The sequence below is a fragment of the Meles meles genome, chromosome 9, assembly GCF_922984935.1.
Source record: "Meles meles chromosome 9, mMelMel3.1 paternal haplotype, whole genome shotgun sequence".
NCBI classification, from domain to species: Eukaryota; Metazoa; Chordata; class Mammalia; order Carnivora; family Mustelidae; genus Meles; species Meles meles.
This window is the reverse complement of record NC_060074.1, coordinates 41,838,527-41,853,117: the sequence shown is the minus strand read 5'-3', so window position 1 is coordinate 41,853,117 and position 14,591 is coordinate 41,838,527. Positions and strand designations below refer to the sequence as shown.

Sequence of the window (14,591 nt, the reverse complement as noted above, 5' to 3'; positions counted from 1 at the left end):
GAATGAGATCATTCCTGCTATGGGTTGGTATGGGGGGCAAGTAAACTAACACCACAAACCTGCTTCGTGCACTGTAAAAGCTTACACAAATATCACCATGATTCCAAAGGCTTTTGCCTGTTTTTCAACAAATACTTACAGAGTGTTTCATATGTGCCAATGTCCTAAGTGCTTCAGAAACATGATCTGATGATCATTCTAACAGCCCAACCAGGACGGTAATGCCCTGATTCTACAACCATCACCTCCGTTCTCAAACAAGCGGTGGTGTGCAGGTACGTGTTTAACAACCGTATCTCTGGGAGAAGACAATAAGCTCTGGTTTGTGATACCTGCCAATTCCTGTGGTGCAAATGCTCCCACTGTGCCCCATTTTCAGCCACCAGTGTGACCTCACTGAATGCAGAACTGGGAACAGACCTGGGGAAGCACCCACTCCATTGGCTGGTATTTCCAGCATGAAGATACAACAGATATAAATAACTTCCAGAGCACGCGTAGTAGCAAATGTTGTAAAATAATTAGAAAGTGATGTGTTTTGACTATTTCTTGCCTTTGTTCTTAAATTTAAAAATTTAATTCTGAGTTTATATCATTTAATTTTTTAGAATGACTGTATTTAACAAGTGACTCACAAAATCTTTGAATCCCAAGCAGTCAGCTCGTGCACGCCAGTATGAGCTGACTCCAACACACCACCTATGGGGAAATTGGGGTACAGAGAGGAAAAGTGACTTGCAGAGGCTAAGTCATGCAGAGGCACTGGGTCCACAGTCTGTTCTCTTAGCCATTATGCCCTTTACCCTGAACTATCTTCAGTAGAGTTAATACAATTAGATGTACCATTCAATATCTGCTTAAGTTTATGTTTATTTGTACTACCTGACCTTACTTAAATAGAACATCTCACACACAGGGATTAATTTACAAATCAATTAACTTGATCTACTTATAATTCTACCCTCTTTCTACTTACTAAAGCCTTGCAGCATGCAATAAGGTTCATTCTACCACAAAGACCAAACACAAGATCATATTTGCTAAGGGAATGAATGATTTAAAAATCCATACGCCATTACTTTATTTGCATTACATTATTAAAATTGGTAATGTAGTCATATAAACCAAGTCTTCATCTGATTCTGCAACGATGGGCCTAAGTGTTTTCTGAGTGTCATATTCAGAATAAATGTCATGAGATACACAAACCTCCAATCTTCACGTACACGTATAAAATTGAATAGATTCTCACTGCCCACTGATGACTTACACTGATCTAAAAGAGCAGAAAACAAACCACCATATAGCCTCACAGATTCCAGGGTGACGGGTTGTAATTGTTCCTACTGAACAGAGCTCTTAAGGCTGATTTAACTTGAGCTGTACACAAGAGGACCCTGCTAAAAAATGCAGTCCTATATACCTCTGATCAAATTAAAAGTAAAAAAAAAATCAGTCTACTGGGAAAAAAAAACCTAGTTTTTATCAGACAATACAATTTCCATATTGGAGGTGATTGTCTGGCCAAGAGTCTAGAGTCTCTAGCTCTAAGACATTCATTGTGTGTCTTCAGTGAAGTTGTTCTACTTTTCCCTTATGCATCTCACTGCTGACAACCCTTTTATCACAGCTTGGCTGGGGAGATGGGGCAGGGAGCAAATGAGCACCGCCGTCTTGTCTAGAAGTAGTCGAACTACTTCTGATAAACCCCTTTTAGCCATCGTGTCCATATTGTCCCCATAAGTGTCCCCATCTGCTCCCAGGAGGGGGTCTGTACCTCTGCACCCAGATGGAGAAGCACCTCTCATGTTGGGACCATGGGCTGTGAACGCTGGATGGCGTTAGTGGGCTGAGGGGACAGTCCTCTGCAAGATCTGGTATTGAAGACCAAGGAAGAAGTGAGTCTGACCTGATACTGTTCTAAGCCAGGAAAGTTTCTTTTTACCTCCCATCGGCGGTCATTGGTGAAGATCTCATCACTGGCGAGGTCCAGCTGGTTCCATTCCAGCAGAAGCTTCAGCTGCCCATTCCAGTTATCCTTGTCTTGTTCATTGGTGCCAAAGGCTGTAGGAGGACAGGGGGGAAAAGCAACTCAATAGAAAAAAGAGAGTCGGAACCATCTCATGGCCACTTATAAGGCAGATTCTAAGCACATTCCCTTCGAATCAGACATTCAGAACTGTCATTTCACCCATTCTTCTACATATTCTTTATTTTAATCACTCTTGTCCATATTCTGGATGTCCTAAAGCATATAATGAGGATCAACTTAAGCCATAATAATATCTTTCCATTTCATATCCTAACAGTGCAATTGTGCTATGTTGATGTTTTCCATAGAATCAAATTCCATGAATGTTACATTTCAAGGACCATATCAGACTTACATAACTTTAAGTCTATGAAATAATGAGCCATATTATAAAAATTTTCTAGTGTTTTTTCCAGAGCAAATATATTCCGTATCTATGTATCTCTACAAATACAATCCCTTTTTAATAAATACACTTATACTGGGGATAAAAATACATCATATGTTTATAAAAAAATAAAATTAAAAAAAATAAAAAATAAAATTTTTTTAAAAAAATAAATAAATACACTTACAACCAGATTTCTGGCAAACACAATAAGAATAATTCTAATAAATAGTTAATGCTCAAATAACACTTCCTAGTTGCTTTACCCTAGTCTGCATACCTTACATATACTAATCAGGTGGCTCGACTCTAAATGGTCTTTGCCAAGGATCAATTTACTTCAGGTAACCTCCACCTTGATGGATTTCTAACACAGCAAAGATCATTCATAAGCTTCAGGAGACTTGTAAATTCCTGAAACTGAACGTAAAATTATTTGTGTGGAGGTGTGTGCATGGATGTACATAAACGTGAAACCCTAGGAAAAAGGCCTATAGCTTTTTTCACCTCCTGAGACTCAGATGAAAATTTTAAAACACTGTTACAGACAGCACTTTGGAGAGTGCTGGGATTGTATTTGGCCAGTATTTTAATGACTTAAAAATTCTCGTTCTATTAAATACATTCAACCAAGGAGGTTAACTCAGCAGGCCACTAGTAGTTATTCTGGCTTCCAGTCTGTGAAAACCAAAATGAAGCACGAGATTATATTTCAATAAAGCTGTTCAAAACATAAATGCAGGCCATTAGAAGCCACGGAAAGCAACACAAAACTAAAACTTCCAGAGGAGCTATTTTTACTCACCTTTATACAAAGCATAGGAAATAGCATTGCTCACAATTTCATCCCCAGCTTCTTCCATTTTAATCACTGTTAATAGGTGAGAACTTTCGAGAATTTCTTTGAGCTGGCAAGATTTAAAGAGCACAGTTAGGCAATTGATTTCAGGCACAAGGAACAAAAATTCTCTCTTTTGGTGAAGAACCTTTTATTCCATTCTTTTTTGAGGACTGCCTATAGGGTGATCCAGACCCCCTTCTCTCACCTACGGTGCCTAGGCCCATAGTGCCTAAGCTCTGAATTGGAATAATGAGTCCTTAGTCACAACGAGAACAAAGTACTCGTTGAACAAGTGCAACATATGAGAAAAAGTTCCCATTGAAGAGCTGAGACTCAGGGACTGGGGTGAGTGTTAAGTGCATGTGTGTGTGCATGTGTGAGTGTGTGTGTTTGTGAGTGCATGCACACAAGTGTGTGTGTGTGCATGTGTATGTGAGTTGTGCGTGTGTGAGTATGTGCATGCATATGTATGTGTGTGCATTGTGAGTATGTGTGTGTGAGTGAGTGTGAGTGTGCATATGAATCGGAGAGTGTGCATATGTGAGGATGCATGTGTGTGTGCATGAGTGAGTGTGCTTATGTATGTGTGCGCATGTGTGAGTGTGCATGAGTGAGAGTGCATGAGTGTGTGTGTACATGCACACACGTGTCACCAAGCCAGGCACATGGTAGGCACTCAATTTTTGAATGAGTGAATAAAGGAGAAAAGAACAACAGAAAGCCACAGAAACCATCCAAGTGTGGTCAGAAAGGCTTAACCCGTGGGAAGGAGAATTCCAGTGCAAAAATAGCCAAGAGGACTTGGTGACTCGATAAAGAAATAAGGAACTTGTTGTTATCCTCTGTGATATTTCTGTAACATTTCATTGTAAAACCCGATCCCAAGGCTTCCGATATCGTTGAGCTTGGCCGGAGCTTACTGAGACAGAGCTCCTCTAGAGGAGGAAGCCAGCCTGGTTTGGGTTAACTGGGTTCCAGGCCGGGGATAGAGGCCCAGCAACATTTGAAAACTAATACAGAGAGTCTCACCTGGGCAGGGGGACAGAGGTCTTGGGCCAGGGTGGGAGGGTGGAAGCCTGGAAGCCATGCAGCAGACAAGACCTTGGATTTGAATGTTAGGAGGGACTGTTTGGTCTGCATTCGCCTGGGAAGGCAGTGTTGGAGGCTTTTGTTCACAGATGCAGCGCCCAGGAGTGACCAGGAAATAAAGGAAAACCACAGGATGCACACTGAGGGCCGCAGGAGGGGGAGTATGAAGGGAAGGGTCCTCTCTCCATGTGGGCAGCCCTAGCTCAGGCAGAAGGAAAGGGGTACAACTAGAAATGACAGGTAGGGGGTGGTGGGGTGCCTGGTGGCTTAGTCAGTTAAGCCTTCTGTGTTCCGCTCAAGCTGTCACCCTGGGGTCCTGGGCTCCAGCCTAGCATCAAGCGGCATCCAGCCCTTCATCCAACCCCACATCAGGCTCCCTGCTTGGCAGGGAGTCTGCGTCTCTCTCTGCTCCTCCCCTGCACTTGTGCCCGTGCTCTCTCTTTCACTCTGTCTCTCAAATAAATAAATAAAATCTTTATTTTAAAGAAAAAGAACAGAAAAAAAAAGGAAAGGAAAAGGAGAGGGCAGGGGAAGGAGAGGGGAGGGGAGGTGTGGAGAGAAGGGGAAGGGAAGGGAAGGGAATGGAATGGAATGACTGGTAAGAGGGGTCCATGTCCCAAGGAAAGGAAAGGAAAGGAATGACTGGTAAGAGGGGTCCATGTCCCAAGAGTCTGGGCACAAGTGGGGGTGGGCATCACAGAGGAGGTTTTCCTTCCAAACAAAAAGGAAGAAGGAGAAAGTGAATGTGGAGACAGAGTGAATTGACGGGCCCAGGGACAGCTTTGGGGAATCCTGTCTGGTCTTGCACCCTGACACCTCCCTCTTTCCTCCTTCAGCCCTATCCCTGCACTGCAGCCAGTATGAGTTTTCCTGAACACAACGCACCACATCTTCATTCTGTTTCAACCTTTAGTGACTTCCCATTCCATTTAAACAACACCCAAACCTCAAAACAGTGTTCAAGCAGCTGCCTGGCCTGGCCCCTCATAAGCTCTCCAGCTTTCACTCGAAAACTTCTACCTTCACTGCTGTATTCCAGGGCCTCAGGTAGGCCATGCTTGCCTCACACCTCAGGACCTTTGCACATGCTGTTCTCAATATTACAATCCCAGTCCTCACCCCCACTGACTACCCAGCCTTCAGATCCCACATCACCTCCTCTGAGAATTCTTTCCCTGAGAGGCCCTTCATACCTGGCTGGGCTCCCTTGGCTCATGCCCTTCAGAGTTCATGCTACCTTTCTTTAGCATACCCATTTCAGTTTGATATTATACGATGCTATATACTGTAATCATTCAACTTAAACCTTTTTTTTTTTTCTAATTTCTCTCTTCTCTATGAGGACAAGGACTCTTCCTATCATGTATACTGTTCTTTCTGAAATGCCTATCCCAGAACTTGGCCTATGGTATATGCTCAATAAATATCAACTGAATAAATGAGTAGATGAAACAGTTTGACACAAATGAATGGTATCTAGGCTGATTGATAGACTGGGATACTATGGAGGTTCAAGTTCTTGAGAAGGTGAGGACTAGGCACAGGTGAACAACTTTGAGTGAACTAGTAGAAAGAGAAAGCATAATCCCAGTGGAGAGGTAAACTGGGTTCCCTGGAAAGGTCAAGAAACTGTGAGTTCAGAGTTTGGGGTTGGTTGTCCAGAAGATCAGTGAAATCACCCATAATTAGCCTTGGGGAGATGCTCAATTAATATCTGACTGGATATATACATTCATTAATTAATAATTCTTCTCTTGAGCTTGGTCTTTTGGAAAAGCTGTACCAATTGCAAACCTTCATATAAGTGCATAATTAAAGTGCCAGACTAATTTTTATTATTGATGGATGTCTTCTGACATGATTATAATTATGATGGATCATTAGCATATTAGATATGAATATGAATGAGGTATAAATCCGAGAAAGGATAAGTGAAATGCATCTGATTTTTAGCCTGTTCCAGATTTCTGTAATAGTTTTCTGAAACCAGAAATCAAAATCCCTCATTAAGGGGACCCATTGAATGGCCTCTGTTCTTTGGACATGACCTGGCTCAGACTCTTCAAGCCAACTTGCATGAGTGAGAGGAAAGCCACTGGAGAGGACTCAGGGCCATCCTGGGTGTGTAAGCTAGGAGTTGTCTATTTCTTCTTCTGTGGGTATCCTTGAACAAACCACTGAATTCCTCCCATCCATTGCGGGAAAGCACCTTGAGCACAGTGCTCAACACACAATGTCTCTGGGATTCTCTGCTGATATGTTTGGAATTGACTCAGACATTAAGGTCTCCACATGTGGAGAATCAAAACTGTATACCACTTTGGGGAGGGAAGACTCCTATTCCTTATCCACATATTTCCATGCAGAGCAGGCTCCATCCCAGCCAAGCCCCTTGATATTCTCCACCCTTTCACTTCCTCCTACTTAGGGTGGGGGAGTGACCTGTCTAATTGGTAGCTTTCACTTTGCCTGGCCAGCCAGCCCTTTTCTGCTTCTTCATTGGGATCTGCTCCTTGCAGAGTGTTAGTGCTCTGGTCTGCTATCAGCCACATACCCAGCCTCGGGGAAGGCAGTCTCTATCCATGGCTGCCTCTGTCTGGGTGGGCTCGTCTGTCTCATTCTGGGGCTCAGCCCAAGGAAGCCCATTACGACTATACCCCTAAGCCCCATCTGTCAACTTTGCCTTCATCCTCAATGAAGTTGATAAAATCTGATCTCTATTTGCCTGATTCTTGTGTCTGTCTTTCAACTGGACTTGGCCAAGATACAAGAAAATCCTAGAATGAACTTCCATATAAAACCCCCAGCTTTACATTTTTAGTAAAATCTGGAAAATTCAATTATTCGAGTAGGAGTATCATATAAGCATTTGTGGGGCAGGCCATCATTTAGCACCAATACTGACTCTGGGAGATGCATCTGCATTTTTAAATTCTAAATTCTAGGTAATAAGGCTTAATCCAGGAAGGACTTCCTTCCTGATCACTTCGACCCCACTGCACCTCACCCAGATTATCCGTCCATTCATCTGAAGTTAATTAAGACCAGTAGAGTCCCCACTGCATGTTTATTTGCCAGAGAACTGAGTGACCTAGAAGACTGGGTTGATTTTCCTCATTATTTACAAGGCTTTGGTTCATCCAGGCTTGCCTTAAACAATGGCAGAGGCTACCATGAACAAGACTACCTTCACTATACCAGGGTTTCAGTCTGCTGCACTGGACGTTTTGAGGTGCCTTCACAACTAAATACTGTCAAAGTGCCAGTCTAGTTAAAGAATATTTTTTACACTAAATTCAACCTTGAACTCTCATGATGAAATGGGCTCTATGACTTAAATAACTCTCTCGTTATCTATAGTCTGTTATTTTCTTTCTGCAAAAATTCCCAAACGGCAGCACATACTCCTAAGACATACCCAAACATCGAAGCCATCGAACCCAAACATTTAGCCATTCTGGAATGAGCTGATGGAAACGCACCCACTGATATTAACATGGGCTTTCTAATGAACTGAGCAGTCAAGGAAGTGGAAGTCAGTTCAAGTCAACAGCATTCACGAAACAGAGTAGTTAGAAGCTATGGTACCATGTCAACATAGTTCAATAGGCTTAACCATAAGAAGTGTAATAGAGATTCTGATAAGTACATGTTTCTTACATGATCTGATGAGAAAGGTGAGAGATTCGGAGTTGAATCTTGGGCCAGTTAATTTAGAAAGGCAATTATTCTGTAGTAACCACTTCTCTGATGGATGTAGACTCAGTTTAGCAACTGCAGTTGTGAAACATCATTGCCAAGAATCTCCTTCCTCTGCTCCACTGACACACCAACATTCACAAGCTAAACGTTTGTTGAAGTCATGATATAAAAGGATTACCAGCTTTGCAAACAGGCCTGAGTTTGAACCCTCAATGCTACCCCCCACCAGGTACGGAGACCTGGCGAGTTATTTAACTTACATGAGCTGCAATGTCCAACAAGAAACCTACTTTGGGCCAGAGAATCACTTCAGTGTCACTAAGAATGGACAAAACAGCTACAACTCTAGTGCAATCGAACTCTTAACAGTTTCCCCCTCCCCATGAACGTGGCTGTCTTCTTCCCAGCTCCCAGAAGCCTCCTATAGCTCACCCATTTGATCCAACTCTCAGTCTCCTCCTCGGGCAGCCGGGACACCGTACGGGGTAAGAAGCGCACCAGCTTCTCCTTGACCACAGATGACGTCAGGGCGTCCTCCAGCTCCACCAGGCTTGCGATCACGTCCGCAATCTGCCCTGAGCCCTCCACTACCACACAGGGGATTTTACTTTTGATGGAGGTGTTGATGGCCTGGGAGAAGGGAGACAGAGTTGGCCAGACAGAAGACACACTGATGACCAATGGAACACAACCGGAACCAGGCTGGTCAACCAGACACCTTGACATATCTCTGCACTTTTCCTTTTGGGGTTTTATTTGAATCAGAAGCAAACCAAATGTTTGCAACTGTCATTGAATGAGCAACATAAGCCAGTTGTGTTATAGCCTGTGCTAATACCAATTCCTATAACAAGGACACGTGTGATGAGCTTAAGTTCTCCGTAAAAAACTGCTTAAAATATCGATATGTACAAAATCGATCTTTCTAAATACTAACATCATAGATATGCATGACAAGTCCTAAAATGGTATTCAATATTATCATTGACAGCTTATCTGACAGAGGTTATCAGTATTCATACTTTTAAGGTATGAATATACCTTCAAAGCAGTAGCCACATATATTGACACATATATCCCTTATAATTTCCAAGTAATTTTCCTTGCCCTTTTTATGAAAAGAGAATAAAATTAAATTTGTTTCCCAGATATATACGCACCACATTTTTATTATTTCCTTTACAAAACCACAGAACCTATTCTAAGTCTTAAGAATTTTAAATCACTCAACAACAAGACACAGTGATCTATATGCACAGAAGAAACCAAGGAGCCCCTGTCCTTAGCAGAGACTGAACGCCTTCCCTGAGGACATGTCGCCCATAGAGCATCTGATGCCTCATCCTGGCGAGCTGAGGGGTGTTTCCAGCTCTGCATCCCACTGCCTGCCCCATGGACCAGTGTGTCCACATGCTGGGGCCAGAATAGTATGATCAGACAGGAAGCTGTCCCTCCTCTCTCCTGTCCCCTGTCCTGGACGTTGTTACTGGCCACAGAGTCATTTGGGGGTAATGCCACAGAGTTATAGTGCCTAGGCCCACAGTGGTTTTCTGGAAATCAGAGAATTCCAAATCAAAAATTTGAAAGAGAGGAGCACCTGGGTGGCTCAGTGGGTTAAAGCCTCTGCCTTTGGCTCAGGTCATGGTCTCAGGGTCCTGGGATCGAGTCCCGCATCAGGCTCTCTGCTCAGCAGGGAGCCTGCTTCCCTCTCTCTGCCTGTCTCTCTGCCTACTTGTGATCTCTGTCAAATAAATAAATAAAACCTTAAAAAAATTTTGAAAGAGAGCTAGTAAACATAACCATCTTTCAATTCCTTTCTCTCCATCCCTCCTCCTCTCTTCCTCTTCTGCTCTTCAAGTATTCATGTGCTGACAATTTTTAAAATAATCTTTAATTTTTCCCTGAAAAGCCTTTCCCTGAAAAGCCTTTCCCTGAAAACTTTCATTTAACAATGGTCTCAGCATTTAACAAACAGTCATCAGACATCTCACAGCAGGTGCTCTCTAAATATGTGTGAGTGAATGAATAAATGAATGAAGGGCCATTGTTATATAAAAGGATAAACAAAGTGCTAGATTATGAGTCCAAATAACTTCACCGGGAATTACTTGTAACTCTAGAAGGAGACTCTGGGAGGGAGTGGAGAGGACCAAGAATCGTGATACACAGGATAGAGGATACAAGGGGATAGGCAAATCGACGTGGAAATTAATTAAAAGAAGGAGTTAAAAATCACTTGTGAGGCCCTATTGCTAAAACAGTGAGATCTTCAATATGGTGTGCATGCCTTCAAATACCAACAAATATGCAATCACACTGATACCTTCTCAAAGGTCAAGCAGAAGCCTGGCTGGCGATAAGAGGAACTCAGAAACATCCAAGTAACACAGATGGAGTGGGGAGCAGAATTCCTCTCCACTGCTCAACACCGGAGGTGCAAAATCGTCCAGGAAGTTTTCTATGATCACAGAGTCGGTTAGGGCTCAGGGTTCCTTCTTATGGGTAGAATCCCTGCAGGCCCAGGAAGTACGTGGTTGGGCCTTCAGTGGTCTGGGAAACCCATCTGAGAGTAGCCTCTCTGTGTGTGATCACAGCTCATCTCCATGCAGATAGGGTGGCCATGATTTTCCAATATATATGCTGGTTATGATCTGTAGTTTTATGAGTTAATGTCAAACCTTCTCTTTGGTAGGCTGATGGCCAAAGCCAATATTAGGTATATAAGCTATTCATGTTCTTGCAAAGTCTCCTCTGGACTGCTAGGGAACATTGTGTGGTGAAAATACTACAATCTATTTGCTATAGTAAAAGAAATTAGTCAGATTAGATCAACACACTCAAAGCCTGAAAATGCAAATTTGTTGGGTTAGTTTGTTGATCAGTTTTCTAGAAAACCAAACCAAGACTCACCTTCAAAGTCTCTTTGCCACCTCCTTGGGCAAAACACACGATGGGGATCTTGCCACCATAGTTGGAATCTATAAGGCATAGAACATGAAACTGACTCTGGACTCATTAGAAATATTCATCTATCTCAAGAAGAAGCATACCAGGAGCTTCTGTTCCCAGGGTGTGGGGTGATGACTGCAGATCTCAGACTTAAAATCTCCCCATTGACATTGATGTGTCTCTGCACTCCAAACCAGTATGACACAGGTCATGTTGCGATTTGTTACTGATATTTAAAATGCTAAAGGCTGTGAATGATTTACTTTTGCTAATAAATATTAGACCAGGTTCAAGTTTATCCTTATAATAATATACTCTTGCTAATTTGCATAATCCTATGCTTTCTTGAGCGGGTGGCAAATTTGCATAACTAAGTATTCTCTCAAGAAAGATTATTACATATATAAATGCCTTCCTTCATGTATGTCCCACTGAAAAAGGAAAAAGATGTTGAAAACATCTCCAATATGTTCCTGTTACGGAGTCTATCACTACATCGTGAGGTACTCTTGTTCCATAATAAGACATACCTCAACACCAACATCTCAGCAGTGGTGAAACAGAGAGAATTTGTCACTTCCCATACCAGATAAAGGCTTTCACTCAACTGCTACATTCTTCCCTTGAAACCGATATTTTAGGTGGTTCTACTATATAGAAATAGCCAGGATTCAAACACATAACTCATCCAACTGTTGACCTAACGGGTTGGTTTTTATCATTTTTATCCTAGCTAACCACATTGCTTCATAAGTTCAGATTTGCTGGTATGGATTTTATTTGTTCTTGAACATTGTATAGCAGAAGAAGAGACAGCGGGTTTTCTGTACTGACAAACCAGAGTGCAACAAGGCAGCATTCATGCTCTCACACGTTGGCAGAAATGCTCCTAGGATATCAAAGAAAGAAGAGAAATAACAGCTCCTCTCTGGCAATAGGACACCCAACTGGGTGGGTTCACCATGTTTCACTCAATGAGTGGTGGCTACCATTGTTGGTGCTGCTCTACTGCTCTTGATACTAGGTCTGTCTAAGATCCACTTTCTGAATCCTGACCTTGAATAGTGCGCTCAGAGATGTACTTCTCCAGCTGATTCCGAAGTTTTGCTTCTACTGTAGGATGTCCATGGCACCCATTGTCCACGAGCAGCAGATGGGTGTGATTGTTGTCCAGGATATACAGAGGGTCTCTCTTGAAGTCATCCATTATGTACTGAGCTGAGAAATATCCCTGAAAAGCACAGAGAATCTTGTCCTTGAGATTTATTCGTTGGTCAACGTACATGATAACATTTTTACATGTTATTATGAAGGATAACCCATCAGGTTCAACTATATTGATGCCTCCACCCAAAGTCCTAGGTTTTGGAAGGGTCTTATAGTATAGGACATGATTTTAAGTATGAAGAAATGAAGGTTCAGAATGGTTGGGTCATCTGCCTGTTGTCATAAATGGCCAGTGACAGTGTAAGGATCAGATTCCCAATTCAGTTCTTATTCCATTGCCCTGTGCTCATTTGTAGAAATTCACTGAAACAGATAGCATTCAAGGAAGTATGTGTGTATGTGTGTATGTGTGTATATCCAGACACACATACATACGTGTGTGTGCATATAGTTTTGTACACACACACACACATACACATGTAGACTTATATTTGTGTGTGTGTAGATGTACAATGTTTAGTTCTTAAAGGATTAGGGCTACATTAAAAGATGTTCAAACTGAATTCTAAGAATAGGAGTGAAGTTGAAAATTCAATGAGAAGAAGGTTACTGACTCTATTAATGCTATACATGTTTAATCAGAACAAAGGAAGAATGAAAAAGATTTCAAATGTTACAGTTCTCTTCTCAAAGTGGTCCTGGTCCAGCCAGGAGCTCTACTCAGGAGAGTCCTGGAAATGACAGAGAGGATAATATTGGCAAGCAGGTATCCAGGCAATTACAGAGGAGCCCTACAAACCTTCCTGGAACAAAACATTCCTATTCCACTTACACTTTTCCAGACACAAATTCTAAAACCTTAACAAGGAAAGACTCACAAAAGGAAAAGCCAAAGACCTTGCTTTCTAATGAATGAGGATATAAAACTCCTAACATTGGCTATTTAAACTCAGTTTAATTAGTTTATTAAGGAATGAGTAACATTGTTTCCAGAGCTCAGTCCATTAGATTATGGTTTAAAGGGGAAAAAAATAGCAACCCAACAGATGCAAAAAGACATGTGGTACTCAATGTTCATTCTCAATTTAAAAAGAAAAATTATAAACTAGAAATAAAAGGATGATGCCTTATGGTACTTTCTTAAAATAGTGTTTATTGAAGATTTCACCAAATTCTGTTTATGGTAAAAATACTAGTCTCATTCCTACCACTATGATACCAGATATTTTGGATGCCATTGGGATACCTGTTATCATCACCATTATTTAACATTAGTCTGAACATTTTAGCCCAGGCATCAAGATAAGCAAAAAATGCAAGGTATAATTAAATGGAAGAGTTATGTTTAAAAGTAGCACTATTTATCAGTGATATGGTTGCAAACACAGACTACCCCATGAATCTACTAAAATATTATTAGAATTAAAAAAAAGAGTTCAAAACATTTGATTCAAAACAACAAATAAATCCTTTTTTACATAAAAATCGCTTCCAAAATTACATTGAATAAACACCCCATTCACAATAATAACAAAAATTCATAATCTCTAGAAATGATATTAAGAAGAAATATGTAGGTCCTAGTGAGAAAAACTGTAAAATTTTCCTCAAAGACACAGACTTGCATAAATTGAGGGATATATCCTATCACTGGAAGAAGATCTGATATTACAACCATTTCAATTTTCCTGCATCAGTTTTGGGTTTTAATATGATCCCACTCAATGAGTGTGAAATTTTATTGTGTTGTTTAGCCTTGTGGTGGTATTTTTTTTTAAGATTTTATTTATTTGATAGAGAGAGAGCACAAGCAGTGGGAGCCGCAGGCAGAGGGAGAGGGAGAAGCAGACTTTCCACTGAGCACAGAGCCCAGTGCAGGGCTTAATTCCAGGACCATGAAATCATGACCTGAGCTGAAGGCAGAGGCTTAACGGCTGAGCCACCCAGGCACCCATAGGTGGTTGTACTTTGACAAAGGATTTAAAGTTTAAATAACAACAAGAGTAGAGGCATGAGCTCTTTTTCTGTGCATATGTCATGCAACAATACTTCTGACAGTATAACACAGACTCCAAATGAATAAAACTTCAATACCTGGTATTGTTTCAGTTCAGCTAAATCTGGGTTCTGGTAGAGCCCATCTACTAGTAGTGGGGTTTGTAACGAAGCCATGAATAGAGACCACATGGGAAGATATGGTCGACAAAGTTATTGCAAACAATTACTGGGTTCAACTTGTGCAAGAGACCAAGCACTGTTTTCCAGGGCAGACAGAAAAGAAACAAAAAAGTTGACCACCAGATAATATGGGTTTGCTAGTAGACTACCCTAACTCACTAAAGTATCATGAACATACTTGTAAAAGGGATAAAAATTAGTGCTATAATATGAATATCTAAAAATAATACATACGCATTGTAGGA

The 14,591-nt window shown here is 41.4% G+C and overlaps 1 protein-coding gene across 1 annotated transcript in view; it reads right to left on the bottom strand.

Annotated features, from left to right (window-relative positions):
• Positions 1-14,591, bottom strand: part of TRPM8 (transient receptor potential cation channel subfamily M member 8) — a 76,002-nt gene that overhangs the window by 43,408 nt on the left and 18,003 nt on the right. Inside the window, exons 6-10 of the mRNA XM_046019259.1 lie at positions 12,058-12,232; positions 10,963-11,030; positions 8,485-8,682; positions 3,226-3,328; positions 1,946-2,064 (exon numbers count right to left, since the gene is read on the bottom strand). Of these exons, the coding sequence (XP_045875215.1) occupies positions 1,946-2,064; positions 3,226-3,328; positions 8,485-8,682; positions 10,963-11,030; positions 12,058-12,232 (663 nt within the window). The remainder of the gene's footprint in view (positions 1-1,945; positions 2,065-3,225; positions 3,329-8,484; positions 8,683-10,962; positions 11,031-12,057; positions 12,233-14,591) is intronic.